The 17,941-nt window shown below is 45.6% G+C and overlaps 2 protein-coding genes across 13 annotated transcripts in view; one reads left to right on the top strand and one right to left on the bottom strand.

Moving 5' to 3' along the window:
• The window catches only part of MYO19 (myosin XIX), a 32,518-nt gene extending 18,860 nt beyond the window's left edge, over window positions 1-13,658 (bottom strand). For 2 of the 5 annotated variants that reach the window (XM_082707462.1, XM_082707465.1), the window contains exons 1-6: window positions 13,435-13,652; window positions 12,625-12,764; window positions 11,262-11,413; window positions 8,178-8,316; window positions 7,561-7,709; window positions 5,700-5,813 (exon numbers count right to left, since the gene is read on the bottom strand). In XM_082707462.1, coding sequence (XP_082563588.1) covers window positions 5,700-5,813; window positions 7,561-7,709; window positions 8,178-8,316; window positions 11,262-11,273 — 414 coding nt within the window. In that variant the 5' untranslated portion in view covers window positions 11,274-11,413; window positions 12,625-12,764; window positions 13,435-13,652. Of the gene's footprint in view, window positions 1-5,699; window positions 5,814-7,560; window positions 7,710-8,177; window positions 8,317-11,261; window positions 11,414-12,624; window positions 12,765-13,434 lie in introns of all 5 variants that reach the window. The other 3 variants (XM_082707464.1, XM_082707463.1, XM_082707466.1) reach the window with 3 other exon arrangements.
• On the top strand, window positions 12,855-17,719 carry PIGW (phosphatidylinositol glycan anchor biosynthesis class W). Of its 8 annotated transcripts, none has more exons than XM_082707480.1 (2): window positions 12,855-13,021; window positions 15,881-17,719. In XM_082707480.1, the coding sequence occupies exons 1-2, from the start codon at window positions 13,001-13,003 to the stop codon at window positions 17,399-17,401; spliced, it is 1,542 nt and encodes a 513-aa protein (XP_082563606.1). In that variant the 5' UTR covers window positions 12,855-13,000; the 3' UTR covers window positions 17,402-17,719. The 8 variants fall into 8 exon arrangements, with proteins under 8 accessions (XP_082563606.1, XP_082563602.1, XP_082563600.1 ...); XM_082707476.1 differs by lacking the exon at window positions 12,855-13,021 and adding an exon at window positions 13,657-13,745; XM_082707474.1 differs by lacking the exon at window positions 12,855-13,021 and adding an exon at window positions 13,855-13,986.
• Window positions 17,720-17,941: the final 222 nt, after the last annotated feature.

Here is a 17,941-nt window from a genome sequence, read left to right as displayed (position 1 = left end):
TTCTCCAGGCACAATGCTGACCAAATGGGGGAATGCTGAATTCAACTGTGTCCTTGGGCAAGGCAATTCTCCCATCTGTGAAGTGGGGGGTTTTTCACTTCTGCTGCTCCTAGTTCCAGAGGACACCTTTAAGAAATGAAGGAAGCTGGGAGAAGGGACAACCCACCTTGACCTGGGCAGGCTACTCAGTGTCTCTGAGGGCTCACAGCTAAAACTGACCACATCCCCAATGCTCTTTACTCCTTTGTATCAATCCCAATATTCACATGGTTTCATATTCCTTTGGCCTAAAGAACTTTAATATTCCTTATAGTATAGGCCTACTGGCAATGAATTCCTTCAACTTTTGTCTGAACGTCTTTATTTCATTTCCATTTTTTTTTTAAAGATTTTATTTATTTATTTATTGCGGGGCTCGATCCCAGGACCCTGTGACCATGACCTGAGCCGAAAGCAGAGGCTTTAACCCACTGAGCCACCCAGGTGCCCCTCATTTCCATTTTTTAAAAATTAAAAAACAAATTTTTTAAAGTAATTTTAAAGTAAAATATTTTAAAGCAAAGCTCAGTGTGGGGCTTGAACTCACAACTCTGAGATCAAGAGTTGTATGCTCCACTGACTAGCCAGCCAGGCATCCCTTGTTTTACATTTTTAAAGATATTTTGGTATTTTTCCTCATAACAGAATTCTAGGTTGACAGATATTTTTTTCTTAAACAAACAAACAAAAAATGAAACAAACCTCAACCCCCAACTTTCTTATTTATTAAGTAATCTCTATATGCCCAATGTGGGGCTCAAACTCATAACCCTGAGATCAAGAGTTACATGTTTTACTAACTGAGCCAGCCAGGTTCCCCAACAGGTATTTTCTTTCAGCACTTTTTTCTTTCTGCACTTTAAAGATGTTGCTACTACCTTTGGGCCTGCAGGTTTTTTTGCTTATTTGTTTGTTTTTGTTTTAAAGATTGGCTGACTTATTTTTTGAGCAAGAGAGTGAGATAGAGCATGAGCAGGATGGGCAGAGGGAAGGACATAGAATCTGAAGCAGATTCTTTGCTGAGTGTGGAGCAGGGCTTGATCCCACCACGCAGGGCTTGATCCCACCACCCTGACATCATGACCTGTACTGGAACCAAGAGTCAGATGCTCAACTGACTGTGCCACCCAGGCATCCCTGGGTTTGCAGTTTTTGAAAGATGCCCATTGTCACTCTTATTTTTGTTCCTCTTTCCATAATATTTTTTTTTTGCTGGTTCCCCTAAAAGTTTGCTCCTTATGTTTGGTTTCCAGCAATTTGTTTTCTTTGTATTCATCTGCTTTTGCTTTCTGAACTTCTTGGATCTGTGCTTTTCATCTTTTGTTCATTGTGTAAGGTAGAGCCTCTGATCCATGTGCTCTCTTTCTCCTGGTGCACCAAGAACAACTATGGTAGCCCGTGGGCTACGGTACCACAGCTCTCAGATGTGCTTCTCTCTGTTTCTCAATTTGAATTATTTCTATCGATTTACTCTCAAATTTACGGATGTATTCATCTGCAAGTCTGGTCTGTTGATAAGCATGAAACAATTATTCATTATACTTTTATTTTTTATCGTTTTCATTTAACTCTTTCTAGTTTCCATATCTCTGTTAAAGAATCTTTTCTGGAGCCCGACAAGCTTATGAGAAAAGTTGTGGACATTCAGGGTCCCACAGGTTTCAAAAGCTACCTACAGTAAGGCTCCCTGGTTGACAATCCTATCTATAAACATGAAGATTCTAATCAGTTGCTTAATGAAGCATTTAAAGCCTTATTCTTAAATATGAACAGAAACTTAAATATGAACAGTGATCATCAACTATTTGATAAACCTCTTTTATACAAATGACAAATATCACAACAAATGAAGGAAAAGGAACTAGAAGGAAACAAAGTCAATGCAAGGAGCAGAAGACAAAATCATGAAGTATCCTCAAAAATAAGATACTGAGGGGTACCTGGGTGGCTCAGAGGGTTAAGCCTCTGCCTTCGGCTCAGGTCATGATCTCAGGGTCCTGGGATCGAACCCTGCATCGGGCTCTCTGCTCAGCATGGAGCCTGTTTCCCAGGCCCCCCTCTGCCTGCCTCTCTGCCTACCTGCGATCTTTCTCTCTGTGTCAAATAAATTAAAAAAAAAAAAAAAAATACTTGGGGCGCTTGAGTGGCTCAGTGGGTTAAGCCTCTGCCTTTGGCTCAGGTCATGGTCTCAGGGTCATGGGATCGAGCTCCGCATCCAGTTCTCTGCTCGGCAGGGAGCCTGCTTCCCCTCTCTCTCTCTGCCTGCCTCTCTGCCTACTTGTAATCTCTGTCAAATAAATAAATAAAATCTTAAAAAAAAAATACTGATATGTGAAATAAGACCAGGATGGTGGGGCAGTAGGGAATAATATTGAGAGAATAAGAGAGAACTCTCAGAATTAACCTTTTTTTTTTAACAAAAATCCAAAAAATTGGAAGGTAGAGAATATCTCCCAGAAGGTAAAACAAAATATTAAGAGACAGAAGAACAAGTAAGAAAAATAAGAGTATTAGATAATTAATCAAACTTCTTTCTAACAGGAGATCCCAAAAGAGAGAACAGAAGGGAGGAAATTATTAAATTGTTAGCTGTAATACAAATTTCCCCCAACAAAAGAACAGGTTAAAAAAATCCACACAAAATATCCAGCATAGCAAATGAAACAAAACAAAACAAAACAACCATACCAAGACATAGCACTGTGAGTTTTACTACCTATGAATAAAAATTAAGACTGTAAAAGCTTTTGGAAAAACAAAAACAAAAACACAAACAAACCAAAACACTAATCACCATTATGGATTGGGACTCTCAGTCACAACACTCAAAGAACAGAGAAGGAAAAAACCTTATAAATTTGGAAAGAAAATGGTCTCCAACCTGGAATTATAAAATCCAGCCAACATATAAAATTTGAGGCAAAATAAACATTTTCAGAGGTGCAACAACTCAAAAATCTGCCCACATGTACCCTTTCCAAAAAGCTACTAAAGAACATGTTCCATAAAAACAAGGCCGTTAAGAAACTGAAGCCACAGGCTCCAGCAACAGGTTTTCTGGGGGCAGGGGTTTGTCATAGGACAAAGGGCAATTGGGGGATCCCGGAGTGAGGCAGAGAAGCTCCTAAGTAGTAACTGTGTGGCAATACCCACTGACAGCCACCAGTCTAGGTGGGAGCCAGAGATCTGGGAGCTCTGGGAAGAACATCACCAAGAAAAAAAAAGGATCTGATGTTCTGGCCAGTGGACAGGTGTCATGCAGCTTTGGTGATAGGTTTAGTAGTAACTTAATAATAGGTATACAAAAACTAAACAAGTGAAAAAACAGGGCGATTATGAAGTAGAGGGCAAGTAAAATTATATAAGAAAGGACAGCTTATTATACTGCTTTGCTATGAGCAATATATACATGGCTGTAATACTGCATATTAACTAGAAATTGTGACATTTATGTATCTGGGGGCAGAGAAATAGGGCTAAATCTTTATCATAACTGAAAATGAACGATAAGGTAAAAAACTGAAAACTTAATAAAAGGATGTTGTTTAGAAATATGGATGCGGGGTGCCTGGGTGGCTCAGTGAGTTAACCCTCTGCCTTTGGCTCAGGTCATGATCTCAGGGTCCTGGGATGGAGCCACGCATCAGGCTCTCTGCTCAGTGGGGAGCCCACTTCCCCCTCTCTCTCTGCCTGCCTCTCTGCCTACTTGTGATCTCTCTCTGTGTCAAATAAATAAATAAAATCTTAAAAAAAAAAAAAAAAAAAAGAAATACTGACGCAAATGCCCAAATAAAATGCTAGAAGATGTGAAAGTTGTTGCCTCTGGAAGAGAGCGACAGTCTTTGTAGATATGGGTAGGGCTGCTGTTTTTTTTGTTTGTTTGTTTTTTGTTTCTTAATTTATTTATTTGACAGAGAGAGAGATCACAAGTAGGCAGAGCAACAGGCAGAGAGAGGGGGAAAGCAGGTGCCCCTACTGTTTTTCTTTGTAAGCCTTGCGGTATTGCTTTTGAACTATGTAGTTATGCTACTACTTATTAAAAATGAGCTTAAAGGGACGCCTGGGTGGCTCAGTGGATTAAGCCGCTGCCTTCGGCTCAGGTCATGATCTCAGTGTCCTGGGATCGAGCCCCGCATCGGGCCCTCTGCTCAGCAAGGAGCCTGCTTCTCCCTCTGTCTCTGCCTGCCTCTCTGCCTACTTGTGATCTCTCTCTGTGTCAAATAAAATAAGTAAAATCTTAAAAAAAAAAAAAAGAGCTTAAAAAATATATATATATAGACCCAGCAAAAGACCATAGCGACTGCTCAATAAAGTTACTGAGCTCCGGTGGCATGGGTTTCAGGCCAGGTCCACCTCTGCTCCCCAGAGCAATTCTGGAGGATGATGGGCTTCTCTAGGGGCCTGGTATGAGCCACTGCACTGGCCACTTTGAAAGAGCTCTTGAAGATCTTCTCTACACCCAAGTCCAAGCTGTCATCCCTGCAGCTTACTATTTTCACCTGTTTCCTTGTCTTTCCCAGTGGACTAAGAGCCTCCCTGGAAGCCGTATGTTGCATTTTTCATCTTTGTTCCTTCCCCTGCCATTCTTTTTTTTTTTAAAGATTTTATTTATTTATTTGTCAGAGAGAGAGGGAGAGAGAGCGAGTACAGGCGGACAGAATGGCAGGCAGAGGCAGAGGGAGAAGCAGGCTCCCTGCCGAGCAAGGAGCCCGATGCGGGACTCGATCCCAGGATGCTGGGATCATGACCTGAGCCGAAGGCAGCTGCTTAACCAACTGAGCCACCCAGGCGTCCCGTCCCCTGCCATTCTTTAGTGGCTAGCCCACGGCCTAGAAGCTGGCAGGTGCTCAGTGCTCAGCAATTCTCTCACATGTTAAGTATAGGCAGAGGCAGTTTATGGTCTAAAAAAATCCCTTGTGATGGTAAAAGCGTTGTGGAAAGGGTGGGGTGGCTGGGTGAGCCTTGGCAAGAAGGTGACGAGGTCTGGCCTGGTGGCCTCCTCTGACCAGCTGTGCAACTCCTGAACCAGCCCCGTGTAGCATTCTGTCTCACCTGTTGTGGTTTGGGAACCTGGAGCCACAAGACTGCATCAAATGATTCTGTCCTTCCGTACAGCTGGCCCAATGCACAGTCCTTGCCATCATGGCCAACCCATGTGGTGGGTGGACTACTCCGTTAAACCTTTTCCCACCAGTAACCCCAGGTACTTCTAGAGTGCTGCCACGTGCTAAGTGTGCCACCAAGTGCCTACGTGCACTGATCCATTTAACTCTCGTAGGAGTCCCATGATTTTCAAGTTGGTCCTCCTATCCCTGTCATGTTACAAATCAAAGAACTGAGGTTTGCAGAACCTCTTAACCATATTCTGGAATCCCCAACAGCTGACTTTTGTTTCCAGTGGTGTCAGCACAGAGACCTTTGAGGAGAAAAATGAAGACTGAGAGAAAAAGTATCTCACCCAGTGTTATGTGGAAGAGCCTGGACTAAAACGCTGTGTCTTGACTTCCTGCCTTAGCTTACCACTGCACGCTGAGTCCCTGCTTTAGCCAGCCTATCTGGGAATGACTAGGCAGCAAACGACTCCACAAGGAATGACCTCCTTCTTCTCTGCCCACCCCACCAGTCAAAAAGTTGACAGGGTAAGAAAGAGGCCCTCCTACCTTTCCAGCACCACTCTCTCCGCTGACAATGATAGATTGGTTGACTGGCTCAATCAGGCTCTTGACGTTCCTGTAGGTCTGTTCACCCACAGTGAAGATGTGGGGCTTCAGTTTCTAAAACATCAAGGGGTGAGAGGCCACATAAGGGAACGCCTGTCTCCAAGGAGTGGTTGATCAATGACGGCTGAGAGGGGAGGCTGCCAACAGCAGCGCCAGGTTTCCTCTAGAAAAATCCCTTGGATATAACAGTGTTAGACCCAACTGTGGGACCCCTATGATGGCTGTATCCACTCACCTTCTCTTAGTATGAAAGCAGTGCTGGCCTTTACCAGTTTATAACCTTAACACTTTGTCCTCCCATTTTATCTTACCTTATGTCTTATTCTTATTCTGCTGCTTATTATTTTGTGTTACTGTACTCTGCAGCATGCAAAGAACTTTCCTATAAGTTACTGCCTAAAAAATCTATCCATTAGTTGGATAGCTAATCCTATTTTATGGACGAGAAATCTGAGGTTTGGAGGTGTTAAATAACCTTCCCAAGCCACTCAGCAAGTAATTGTAACCATGTGACTTGAATTTCAAGGCCACTATTCTTCTTTCCATTTACAAATACTAATTATCCTCAATGTGCTAGGCATTAAACTGGGCACTGGGGAAACAGGAAACTATGACATGGCTTTTGCTTTTGAAGAGGCTCTCAGTGAGATATGGGCTCTCAGGGAAGACTCAGACACTTAACCATGCATGAGCTTCTGGGGGGCCAGGCCATCTGCACAATGCCTAGCCAGCCCGGCATGGCCCACCCAGCAATCATCATCTATCCACAGATTCCTGGAGAGAAGGCACTGCTGTGGATAATGACAGAGCCTTCCCTCTCTGCACCTGCCTCTGCCCCAGCCTCCTCTTCCCTGGACTGTTAAAAGCCTCCAACTGTTCTCCCTATATCTTTTTTTTTTTTTTTTTTGAAGAATTTATTTATTTGTTTGACAGACAGAGATCACAAGTAGGCAGAGAGGCAGGCAGAGAGAGAGGAAGCAGGCTCTCCAATGAGCAGAGAGCCCGATGTGGGGCTCGATCCCAGGACCCTGGGATCATGACCTGAGCCGAAGGCAGAGGCTTTAACCCACTGAGCCACCCAGGCATCCCTGTTCTCCCTATATCTTGTTTGACCTTTCTGAACTTGACTCCCCCAGCTTCCAGAGTAATTATCCCCATGGCAGGCTCCAGTCAGTCCCTCCACTCCTGGGGGAGCAGCACCATGGATATATTCCACCTGCTGTGCTGCTTCAGACCCTTCGCCAGCAGCCCTGGATTGTCTCATCTTCCCATCTCATCTGCTGTCTCTCTCCTTGACAGTAACCTTCCTGCCAGCAAGTTTGCTCTTCCCTCTCTCTGAGGACATCATGCACTTAAACACCAGCTAGTTTATTTGCTGCCTGCTCCAACTCCAACCCCACCAGAATTTATTCCTCTCATTCCTCTTGGAGGAGAGGAACAAGTGCTGAATTTTCTAGGGCCTTCCTTATTTATTCTCCCCCCTCAAAAAGGTTCATTAAATACACAAATATACCTTCATAAATCCGTCCCTATTAATAACGTCACAAACAAGAAAAAAAAATCCATTATTCTATCTTTTTATTTTAGGTTCCAAACTCAGTTAAACAAATATTTATTTATATCTCATTTTGCACCTGTCCTGTATCCAGAATTCTTCAATCCCTTGGTGGGCAGGGCTGTGGCACCAGCAAACTCTGAATGACCGCATGGCTGGTGAATAGATGGATGATGATGGGGAAGCTGCAAGGAGGCCTAGGGGATATGGCGGAGCCCTGAGGCCCAGGATGTGGCTGAGTCTTACCTGGGGCTGCGGAGCAGCATGGTACTCTCTCATCAGTGCTGGTGAGTAGAGCTGAGGGACGGGCTTGAAAGGGTTCAGAGCGACCAGGGTGCAGCCAGCATTGGTGTAGAATGTGTCTGCTGCGTACCGAGCCTGCAAACACCTCAAGACTGAGGCAGAGGCACTTTTAGCAAAGTCTGGCTCAAATATAGACACAACTGCCCACACAAACACTGGCCTAACAGTGCTACTAGCAATTAGCCAAGTGCCTTTAGATCCCAGCAGCTCCCTGATGAATAGGTACAAGATCTAATTAAGATGAGCCCCAAATCTGGAGCAAAGTCTGCCCTGGGGAGTCTGTGTGCAGCTGCCAGGCAGAGGTCTGGAGCAGCCTATCTAGCTCGAGGTCCTGCCTGCCTTGGTTTGACCAGGGAAAGCTGTGCGGACTACCCACATCATCTCCACGCTCTTGGAGACGGCACCTTTTTTAAGATTTTATTTTTAAGTAATTTCTACACCCAACACGAGGCTCAAACACACAGGCCCAAGATCAAGAGTGGCACGCTCCACCAACTGAGCCAGGCAAGCACCAAGGGCTGTTTTGGAGAAGGCATTGTTGAGGAGAGGGAGGCCCATACCTGTCTCCAGTGTCACAGGATTCACCTTGGTGAGGTCATCTAGCTGGTGCAGCGGGGCTTCCCCGCTCAGGAACTCCTGCAGGTCTTCTCTGAGTGACTCCCCACCTTGGGCACCAGAGCCTGAACTGTGACCATTAACCTGAGAAGCCATGAGAAGAGGGCCATGAAAGCTGGGACTGAGACCAGCTGGCAGTAATACAGGGGTGAGGGCCTGAAGAAAGAGAACAGGCTTCTACTAACATAATCTGGTTAGATTCTGCCACATATGTTCAGTATGTTCAGTTCTGCCACATACTAAGACTGTGAGCCTGGTTAAGTTACTTAACTTCTCTGAGCCACAGCTTCTTTATTTGTAAATAAAGGAAAATAAAACCAGTTTGCAGAGCTACTGGACAGAAAAATAAAGAGACACCCAAAGCACTTAGTGCCTGGCACACAGTGTGTACTCAGTAAATGAAAAAATGCTATCCCCTCTCCTTTGAATGAGTGCCAGCTTCCAGGCTGGCCAGCCACCAGTCTTACTGGGCCTGGTAGGGGTGAGGACCAAGGTAGGGGACTGCTGTAGGGGATCACAAACCATCCCTCCCCCAGGAAAAAAACCATGGTTTGGGCGTTTTTTGAAAGAGAACATTTAGCATGTGATAAAAAACCAGCTGTGACGTAGCCCCATGCCTTCATCACCTGGCTCTCTGGGCTTAAATTTAGCCTGGCTATTTAGTTAACTTCCTCTGCCCTGGTCCACTTGACAGGGAGCCTGACTTGGAAATTGGATGAGGTTAAGAATAGGCACCAAGGGGAAAAGGCTGTTTCTCTTTCGCCTGTACGATCCTTGATGCCAACACTTTCCACGTGTTTCTTCTTTCCATATTTCTCATTTTTCCTCTTATCTCTCTGGAGACTGCAGTGAACATGGGATGGGGAATAGAAGACAGTAGTACCTGGCTGAAATCTGCTTTTGGAGAAGGGAGTCCATAATACGACTGTGTAGGTTTCAATGAGATTAGTGAACCCGAAAAGTTCAAAGTTCCCAAGGTGGTAAGTGTTATTTGAGAGGCCCAGCAACAAGTTTCTTTCCAAAGATGTTGCCTGTTCTCTGAATGTAGGCCTACCATAATTCACAAGGTAGGCTCTTGGCCTCTAGGATAAATGCTGAGGTCAGACCATGGCTGGAACCATGAAAATCACTCTACTCTGGGGATGGAGGGGGGGAAATCACAAGCCAAGCCATATTTTAAGATCAGCTCTGATCCAACTAGTTAGGCAGCTGAGTATAATAGTCAAAAGCCTAGACCTTAAAGCTAGATTTTCTGGATTTGAATTCTGATTTTACCACTTACTAGTTGCATCATGTTATGTAAATTACTTAAAACTCTCTATGCTTCAGTTTTTCTCATCTATAAAATGGGAATGCTGATAGCACCTACGTCAGACCCTAATAAGCACATCAAGGATTTAGAGAAGGTACCTGGTATATGCACCCAAAGTTAGCTATTATTATTCTTTTAAAAACAGCTCTTCTTTAATTAGGCAATGATATATCAAGGCCTGAAAAGCACATACCTCTTTAGCCCGGAATTCTTTTAGAAAATGATGCTATGTAAAGGCCATAGGAATATTCAGTATATATTGAGCTATCTATAATGGTAAAAAAATTGAAAACAGCCCACATGTCCTAATGGTGGACAATTTATAGTATATCCTTATAAAGGAATAAAGCAGGTTACAAAAAAGTATGATAGCTTCAAACATTTAAAAAATATATACTTAGGGGAAAAAAGGATATTTTCTAAAATGTTATCTCTGGGTAGTATACTTACAGGTAATTTTAATGTTCTTGTTGCTTATATTTTCCACATTGCTTATGGTGAATGTGACCTTGAAAAAGTCACATAACCTCTCTGACCTGTATCTCCAAAATGGGGATATAGTAGCTCTGTACATGTAACACTGTAACCTACCTGAGGACTAAACAAAATTATTCACATAAAATGCTTAGACTAGTACCTACTACTTAGGTGGGGCTCAACACAGAGCAGCTGCCAGTATGGTTATGATGAACATTACTGCTTTTTTAATAAGAAAAAAAAAAAAAAGTTAAACACAAAAAAAGCCCAGAGCAGACAATTGTCCTGCCAGCTTCTCCCCAGTCTCAAGTTCATTTCATAAGACAAAAGTCTGGAAGATGATCAAGCAGTAGTGTCTACCAGGGCTCCCTTGAGGCTGGATGGCTTTCCACCTGGTTATCCTAGTAAGTCTCAGGCACTTACCTGCCTAGGACTCCACCAGACTGTGAGCTCCTGGAGAGCAGGTATCACCTTAAACATCTGCCTCAGCCCAGTGCCTGGCCACATTTTGTAAATAAAAATGCAGCAAATATCTATCTACTGGCATTCTCTTTGGAGTGAGAGCTGCATGAGAAGGATGATACGGATAGGAGATGGGTGATTTGGACTCCTGAAGGCCTGGGGCCAGAGTAGAATTTTTAGAGAGGCAGAGGCCTGGCGTAAGGGCCACAATAGCAACCTCTCACCATGCACTTTATGATCCATTCATCAGACTCCTATATTTCCATGCAGGTATCTTCACCCACATTTTGCACTGACACCTCTGCTTGGACTGCTTACTTCCCTTCTCCACCTAGCTAATTCCTACATATTCTTTAAGGTTCAGCTTCAAAGAATACCTCCTCTTGGAAGCCTCAGACCTTCACTGTACCTCAACAGTTCAGGCTGGCAGGGACATCTCTCAGGACTCCTTCCCTGGTTCAGGTTTGTGAAGTCACCAAAGTACTCCAAGGAGTCCCCTCCCCATCCCATCTTACCGTCCCATCTTACTCATCTCAGAAAAAAAGGGCTAAAGACCACAGTAAGAGAGATTCAAATCAGGTATCAAGAAAAGCCTCTCAATGACAGGTGAAAGGCACTGGAGTGACTGGGTGAAGAGTGAGAAGAAGAATGACCTTTAAGGGATCTTTCCCTTCCTTTCAGGTCAGGGTAAGTAGAAACGTCATCCAGCCACCTAACTGACAGGTGGGAAGTGCCTTAGATGCTTCAGGGCCTAGGTTACCTAAGGGTGACATTTTACCTGCTGGAGCATCCTGCCTCAGTGTGGTCAGCCAGGGTTCTGGGTCACAGGCACGAGGAGTGCTATCCACCTGGTCATGGAGGCACAAGTTGGAACATAGGTCCAGCAAAAGGCTCAGTTCTGGAGGAATCTGAGATGAGTCACCTCAGAGCCTATGACATGAGAGAGAAGACAAGGGCCAAACACAAGTGAGGGTTTCTTCAGGGTGACTCACTCATGCTCCTCCCACCAAGCAAGGGGAATCAAAACAAGAATCAAGGCGAGCCTGGGCAGAGAGGGAAAGTCTGTCCTATCCCTTGACAATTAGGGAACAGGGGAAACTTTTATGAGAGCCTCCAGGGGCTCCCCAGGCTCTTCAGGGCCAGTTTTACTAGAGAGGTTTGGGGTGGGGCTGCATATGTTCTGAATCAATGCTGTGGAGGATGGAGACACTGGGAGACAGAGAAGTCTCATGCCCTACCCTCTCCAGTAAACAGAAAGATCCTATTTTTGTATAGCGAGTAATTGATAGACCAGGGAGGCTGAAGTTAATTCTTGATGCTCTAGGAAAGCAGCCCATTCACAGGAAAGCCACTGATCACCTTCCTGGACCACCTTCATCCTTCATCTTGAAAATGGAGATAGTAAAATCTACCTCACAAGGAGTAGTTGTGAAGGTCAATGATGTCATGGAGTATAAATCTGAATATTCAGTCAGAGGGGAAATATCGTTATTACTAGTAAGGACTACAGAGGATGGATAATCCATCTGGGGACACTAGTCAGGTAGAACAGTCCAGTGTCAACTTTAAAAATGCAAAGATTTCAGAGGAGGAAAATCTGAGAAGGGGGTATTGTGAGGCTATACCAAGGCCAATCTCTGAAAATCTGTTAAGAGACCCTAAGACTTAGAATTTCCCAGGCATTACACCTCCCTGGCAAGGAAGGATGAGGATGAGGGGTGTCTGTAATGGACTGACACTAGCAGAGACTTCTTTGAGGCTCTGAATATATCTAGCATGTGAAAGACTTCAGGGATAGGGACTTCATACAAGCTGGAAAAAGGACAGAGAAGAGCATCAGGAATGTGTTGGGCATATTCACCTTGGACATTGACCATATGGGGACATGACCACATAAGGGACAGCCATGGAGAGGGCAACCCGAGAGTCAAGGAGAACAAAGCTCCCTCAACTTGAAGCTCATTTTAAAAGAGAGGATTAGGGGGAGCATAATAGGTAGTGGAGTTAGAAATCAGAGCCCGCAACTCCTCCAAGACAGATCACAAGAGCTCTCTAAGCCTTATTCCGTTTACTTGTTTGCAAAAAGGAATACTAATACCTACACCTCAGAATACTGAGGTAAGGATCAATTGGGCTAGTACCTCAGAGAACGCTTTGCAGATGTTGGTTATGATGATGCAGCCTCCGTACCCAGCCAGAGTCAAGTCAGATTAGAGCGGTTTTCTCCAGTTCTCCCAGCTTCGCGGTTACCAGCCAAGAATTTCTGGAAAGGGTGTGACCACTGTGGACAGAAAGGAGACGGTAACATGCAGATGAAACTCCGAGTCAGGGCAAGAGGCAACCTGATCACTAGCTCCTCCTCCCCAGCTAGTTCGTCCCCGGCTTGGAGGACAGTGGGAGGGCAAGCGAGAAGAGCTGGGTAAGGGTCCCGGGAACCCAGCTGGACCCGCCCCCGGGTTCCCAGCGGGAACCAGGACTCCCTCTTTGGACGAGGTGCCCGCCGGGACTAGGGCTGGGATGCCGCTCCGGAAGCACCTGGTACGGGGAGAGTGTGTCCTTCCCAGGAAGGTGGATGTGACCCCAGCCAAGGGCGCGGCTGCCCTGACGCTTATCCGGGCCAGCAGCCCCTTCCCCGGTCCCAAGGAGTGAGACAATAAGGGCAGGAGACGGGACTCAGCCTCCCAGCTGAAACCTTTTCCCGACCCCGGATCGCCGCCTGCCACCAAGGTGGAGAGGTGGAATGGGGACCCTGAAAGGTTCTCTTTCTAGGCAAGGGCCAAGAGCTGAAATACGAGACAGTCAAAAAGGAAAATGAGAAAGGGTAGGCAAAGGCGCTTTGGAAAAAGGAGAGGAAAATGCCCCCCGTTCCTCAGCGCTCCGGGGGCAAACCGGCCTCCTCGCCCTTTCGGGCTCGCGAAGCGCTTCGAACCTGGGCTGGGGGTGACACTCACCAGTCCCACGGCCCGAGCCGCCGAGTGCGCGGCCCTCGCCAGGCGCGACTGGAAAAGCAGGCTGGGAGAGACGGCGGGAAGAGCCCGGGGAGGGGAGGGAAGAGGAGAGGGCGGGAGCGAGCCGGGGAGGAGAGGAAGCCGGGACAGCCAGAGCGCACCGGCCGGCCGCCGCTCGGGCCCAGTGGCCTGGAGCCAGCCGGCTCCTCCCCCGGGGCGGGGCGCGCACTGGGCTCCGGGCGCACGTGGCCCTCTCTGGATGCCGGGGTCGGAACTAGGGGCTCAGCTGGGGCAAAGTATTTCGAGAACCTGGGGTAAGATGGGGTTGAGACGCTGGTCTCCCGTATTCCCGTGGGAGAGGCGCGGGAGGCAGGGCCTCCAGGGTCTCACAGGGCCTGGGATCCTTCGGTAGAGGACGCCGTGGTGGAACACTGAGCCGGGCCCCCTGACCCCACCACTCTGAGAGAATCGTCGTGAGGTTCGAGGGGCGGCGGTGGAGCGCGTGACACGCCTGCTTCGGGCTCCTCTGACCTGGGCGCGGCAAGCCCACCACAGGCAAGAATTGGCGCGCGGAGCTTAAGCGTTTGGGAAACGAGCTCGGGTCCTGGCAGGGGCGCGCGCGTGCGCGGAATCCGCCGGCCCGGAAGCGCAGGCTGCCCTACGTCGGCCGGAAGCGCGGCTCGGGAGGCGGAAGCGGGTTGCTCTTGCATGGCTCTGCGGCTGCGGTGGGAGTCGAGCAACCCGGGCCAAGTAGACCGCCGGCCGCCAGGGCGCCGGAACATCGAAGGCACGTGAGGTGTAAGGGACGGCGCGGCCGTGGCGCGTGTCCGTCAGGACAAAGACTCCTTTATTTCTAAAAGCCAGACGATTCTGATCGGTTTGTTATCCTGTGAAATTATTGCTGGCTCAGACAGGCCGTCAGGCACGCATGCATCCATTTGTTCTACATGGTTCTGGTTTAGTCAACAAACGTGTTCTTTCTGTGTGCCCCTTTAAAGACTTTGAAATATGAGAGAGGTGTTTTACATCTCTTTGAAACCACGAATACTAGCGTGTGCTCTACATCCAGGCCTTTCCTGGACGTTCGCCCCTTCCCGAGGATTAGCATCCACTTTACCCATCTCCACCCTAACCTGAAAGCATGACTGTGAATGAGGTAGGGAGCAGCCCGGGGCTCAGGATGTAACTGGAGGACTAGTATTTTGTACTGGAGGCAATGGGTTCAGAGAGGCTGTACACACAAACCAAGGTCTCCAACTCCAGCGTGTACTTAAGTAACTTCTTTCTCCCTGTCCTCTTCTGATTTGACTTGAAGTCATTAGTTTTGTTTGCATTACAAAATTTTAATAGCATATTATATGTTTGTAATAAAAATTCATTTCTCTGATTCCATTTTCAGGATTTATATCCCAAAGTAACTTTCTTTGAGAGTCTGCCTTATATAGAGGATAGCTACAGCTCATTAACCAGTAATTTCATACTATTGGTATGACATTCCTACCCTTTTTAAAAGATTTTATTTATTTTGAAGATTTTATTTATTTGACAGAGATCACAAGTAGGCAGAGAGGCAGGCAGAGAAGAGGAAGCAGGCTCCCCGCTGAGCAGAGAGCTTGATGACAAGGACCCTGGGATCATGACCTGAGCCAAAGGCAGAGAGGCTTTAACCCACTGAGCCACCCATGTGCCCCAAGATTTTATTTATTTACCTGAGAGAGAGTGAGATAGAGAGCACAGAGGGAGAAGCAGACTCCCTGCTGAGCAGAGAGCCCCAGGCAGAGCTGGATCCCAGGACCTTGGGATCCTGACCTGAGCCCAAGGCAGACGCTTAACCAACTAAGCTACCCAGGGGCCCCTCCTTTTTTTTTTTTTTTTTTCTTTTTTTTAAAGATGTATTTATTTACTTGAGAGAGTGAGAGCACTGGTTGGAGAGGGAGAGAGAATTTCAGACTCTGGGTTGAGCACAGAGCCAGTGGTGGGGCTCAATCTCAGCAGGACATGAATTGAAACCAAGAGTCGGATGCGTAACCGAATGTGCCACTGAGGTGCCCTGACATTCTTATCCTGAGGTGTTAGGCTTCTTCCCACAATCCTTGGAAGAGGAATCACAAATTCTAGTTCCTGCCCTGATTTGAAATCATTAGGCCTAAAGTTCTGCTGTGAAATCTAGGAATAAAAGCAAAATCAGGCCCCTGGGTGGGGCAGGCATTTTAAGGACCAGACTCTTGGTTTCATCCCAGGTCATGATATCAAGATCTTGAAGTCGAGCCTCCTGTCCGGACTCTGAGCTTAGTGAGGAGTGTGCTTAAGTTTCTCTCTCCCTCTGCTCCTACCTGCACACACGTACGTGCTAATAAATCTTTATAAAGAGTAAAATCAAGTCCTGTACATATATATGCCTATTCCAGAAGAACTTTTCCAATGCATCCCTTTGCTCATATTTTCACAGGAAGAAGAAAAAATGTCTCAAAAGCAGATGAAGGAAGCTTTTGTCAGTAACCACAATGGAACCAGTGTGCTTGAAGTCACCCAGGGCCTATGCTTACCTGCATTCTGTATCCTGTGCAGAGGGCTTCTGATCATTCTCTCACAGCACTTGTGCTCTTCACATACCTGGAGAACTAGATTCTTCACTGACTTTGTTTTCCTAATAGTTCCCCTGGTGGCCACTTTGACCATTTTGTCTTCATTTGTCCTCCTTGAGCACTTTGCTGTAATTATCCTTGGGACAGGGCTATTCTATCAAATATACTGCAGGAGAACTTGCTTTGCCAGAATGCCTGTCCAGAAAATACTTGAAAAATTCTTGAAAATTGGTCTAGAATCAGAATACGTTCCAGCCATCTCTTGTTTCCGTGTAATTAACAGTGCATTTACTGCTATTGCCATTTTGGCTGTGGACTTCCCACTTTTTCCCAGAAGATTTGCCAAAACTGAGCTCTATGGGACAGGAGCAATGGATTTTGGAGTAGGAGGTTTTATTTTTGGGACTGCAATGGTTTGTCCAGAGGTTAGGAGAAAATATACTGACGGGTCCAGATTTTATTATCTTACAAAGTCATTGTACTCTGTTTGGCCACTAGTCTTCCTAGGAGTAGGACGATTAGTCATTATAAAATCCATAGGCTATCAAGAACATTTAACTGAGTATGGAGTTCACTGGAACTTTTTTTTTACCTTAATAGTTGTGAAACTGTTAACATCACTGCTTTTAAGTATTTTTCCTCTAAATAAATCCTGGATTATGGCCATTAGCATTATTGTGTTATACCAGCTAGCCCTTGACTTTACCCCACTGAAAAGGTTAATTTTGTATGGCACTGATGGCAGTGGCACAAGGACTGGTTTATTAAATGCCAACCGAGAAGGAATAATCTCTACTTTGGGATATGTGGCAATTCATATGGCTGGTGTGCAAACAGGGTCATATATGCTTAAAAAAAGATCACATGTCAAAGACTGGGTAAAAGGAACATACCACATTCTGCTGACAGCTATTAGCCTCTTCATATCTCTTTACATAGTTCAGGTAAATGTAGAAGTAGTATCTCGGAGAATGGCCAATTTGGCCTTTTGTATTTGGATAATTGCTTCTAGCCTGATACTTCTTAGTAGTTTATTACTGTGTGATATAATTTTGAGTTTTGCCAAATTTCTAATTAAAGGGGCTATAGTACCATGTTCTTGGAAACCAATCCAGTTATCTGCCACAAATAAAAAGCATTCAGAATCTCTAGTCTCTGAAGCTGAAAGAAAGGAACCCAGTCTTTGTTTAATCACAGCTATGAACAGAAACCAGTTAATTTTTTTCTTGCTGTCAAATATAACTACTGGTTTGATCAACCTGTTAGTAGATACATTACACAGCAGTACCTTGTGGGCCTTAATTGTGCTCAATCTCTATATGTTTACCAACTGTTTAATTATATATGTGTTACACTTGCAAGATAAGACTATAAAATTTTGGTGACCAATGTGGGTACAAAGTACCTGTGTTACAAAAATATTACTTTAATGAGGGAGAATATTAAATGTGAAGAAAATGGGCTTTTGGCAACCCAGTGTTAAACATATTATAGCATTGAGTTTCAATCCTCCATAATAGTAGTGATGCTTACTGTTATAGTGTATCTTAACACCATGTAATTTTAAAGAAACTGTAGTCGTGACACTGAAAGATTAGAGGGTGGTGGGGAGGAGGAGATTCACTCTCCATTTTATATCACAAACCATTCTGTATTTTTTTATTGTATGACTTCTATAATAAAATTTAAACATCTCAGTGTGATCACGGAATTGTCAACTTCTTAATTTTTTTTTTTAAGATTTTATTTATTAGAGCACAAGCAGGAGGAAGAGCAAGCAGAAGGAGAGGGAGAAGCAGGCCTCCTGCTGAGCAGGAAGCCTGAGGCAGGGCTTGATCCCAAACCCTGGGATAATGACCCAAACCAAAGGCGGACACTCAACCAACTGAGCCACCCAGACACCCCTGTCAACACTTATTTACTGC

This window comes from Mustela nivalis (assembly GCF_964662115.1).
Source record: "Mustela nivalis genome assembly, chromosome: 17".
Classification (NCBI taxonomy): domain Eukaryota; kingdom Metazoa; phylum Chordata; class Mammalia; order Carnivora; family Mustelidae; genus Mustela; species Mustela nivalis.
This window is presented reverse-complemented; position numbering and strand designations above follow the sequence as displayed.

Excerpts from the sequence above, each read along its gene's own strand:
- PIGW (XM_082707480.1), top strand. The coding sequence starts at position 13,001 with ATGCCGCTCCGGAAGCACCTG. Across the intron at positions 13,022-15,880 it reads TGCCGCTCCGGAAGCACCTG|GAAGAAGAAAAAATGTCTCA; the intron begins GTACGGGGAGAG and ends ATATTTTCACAG.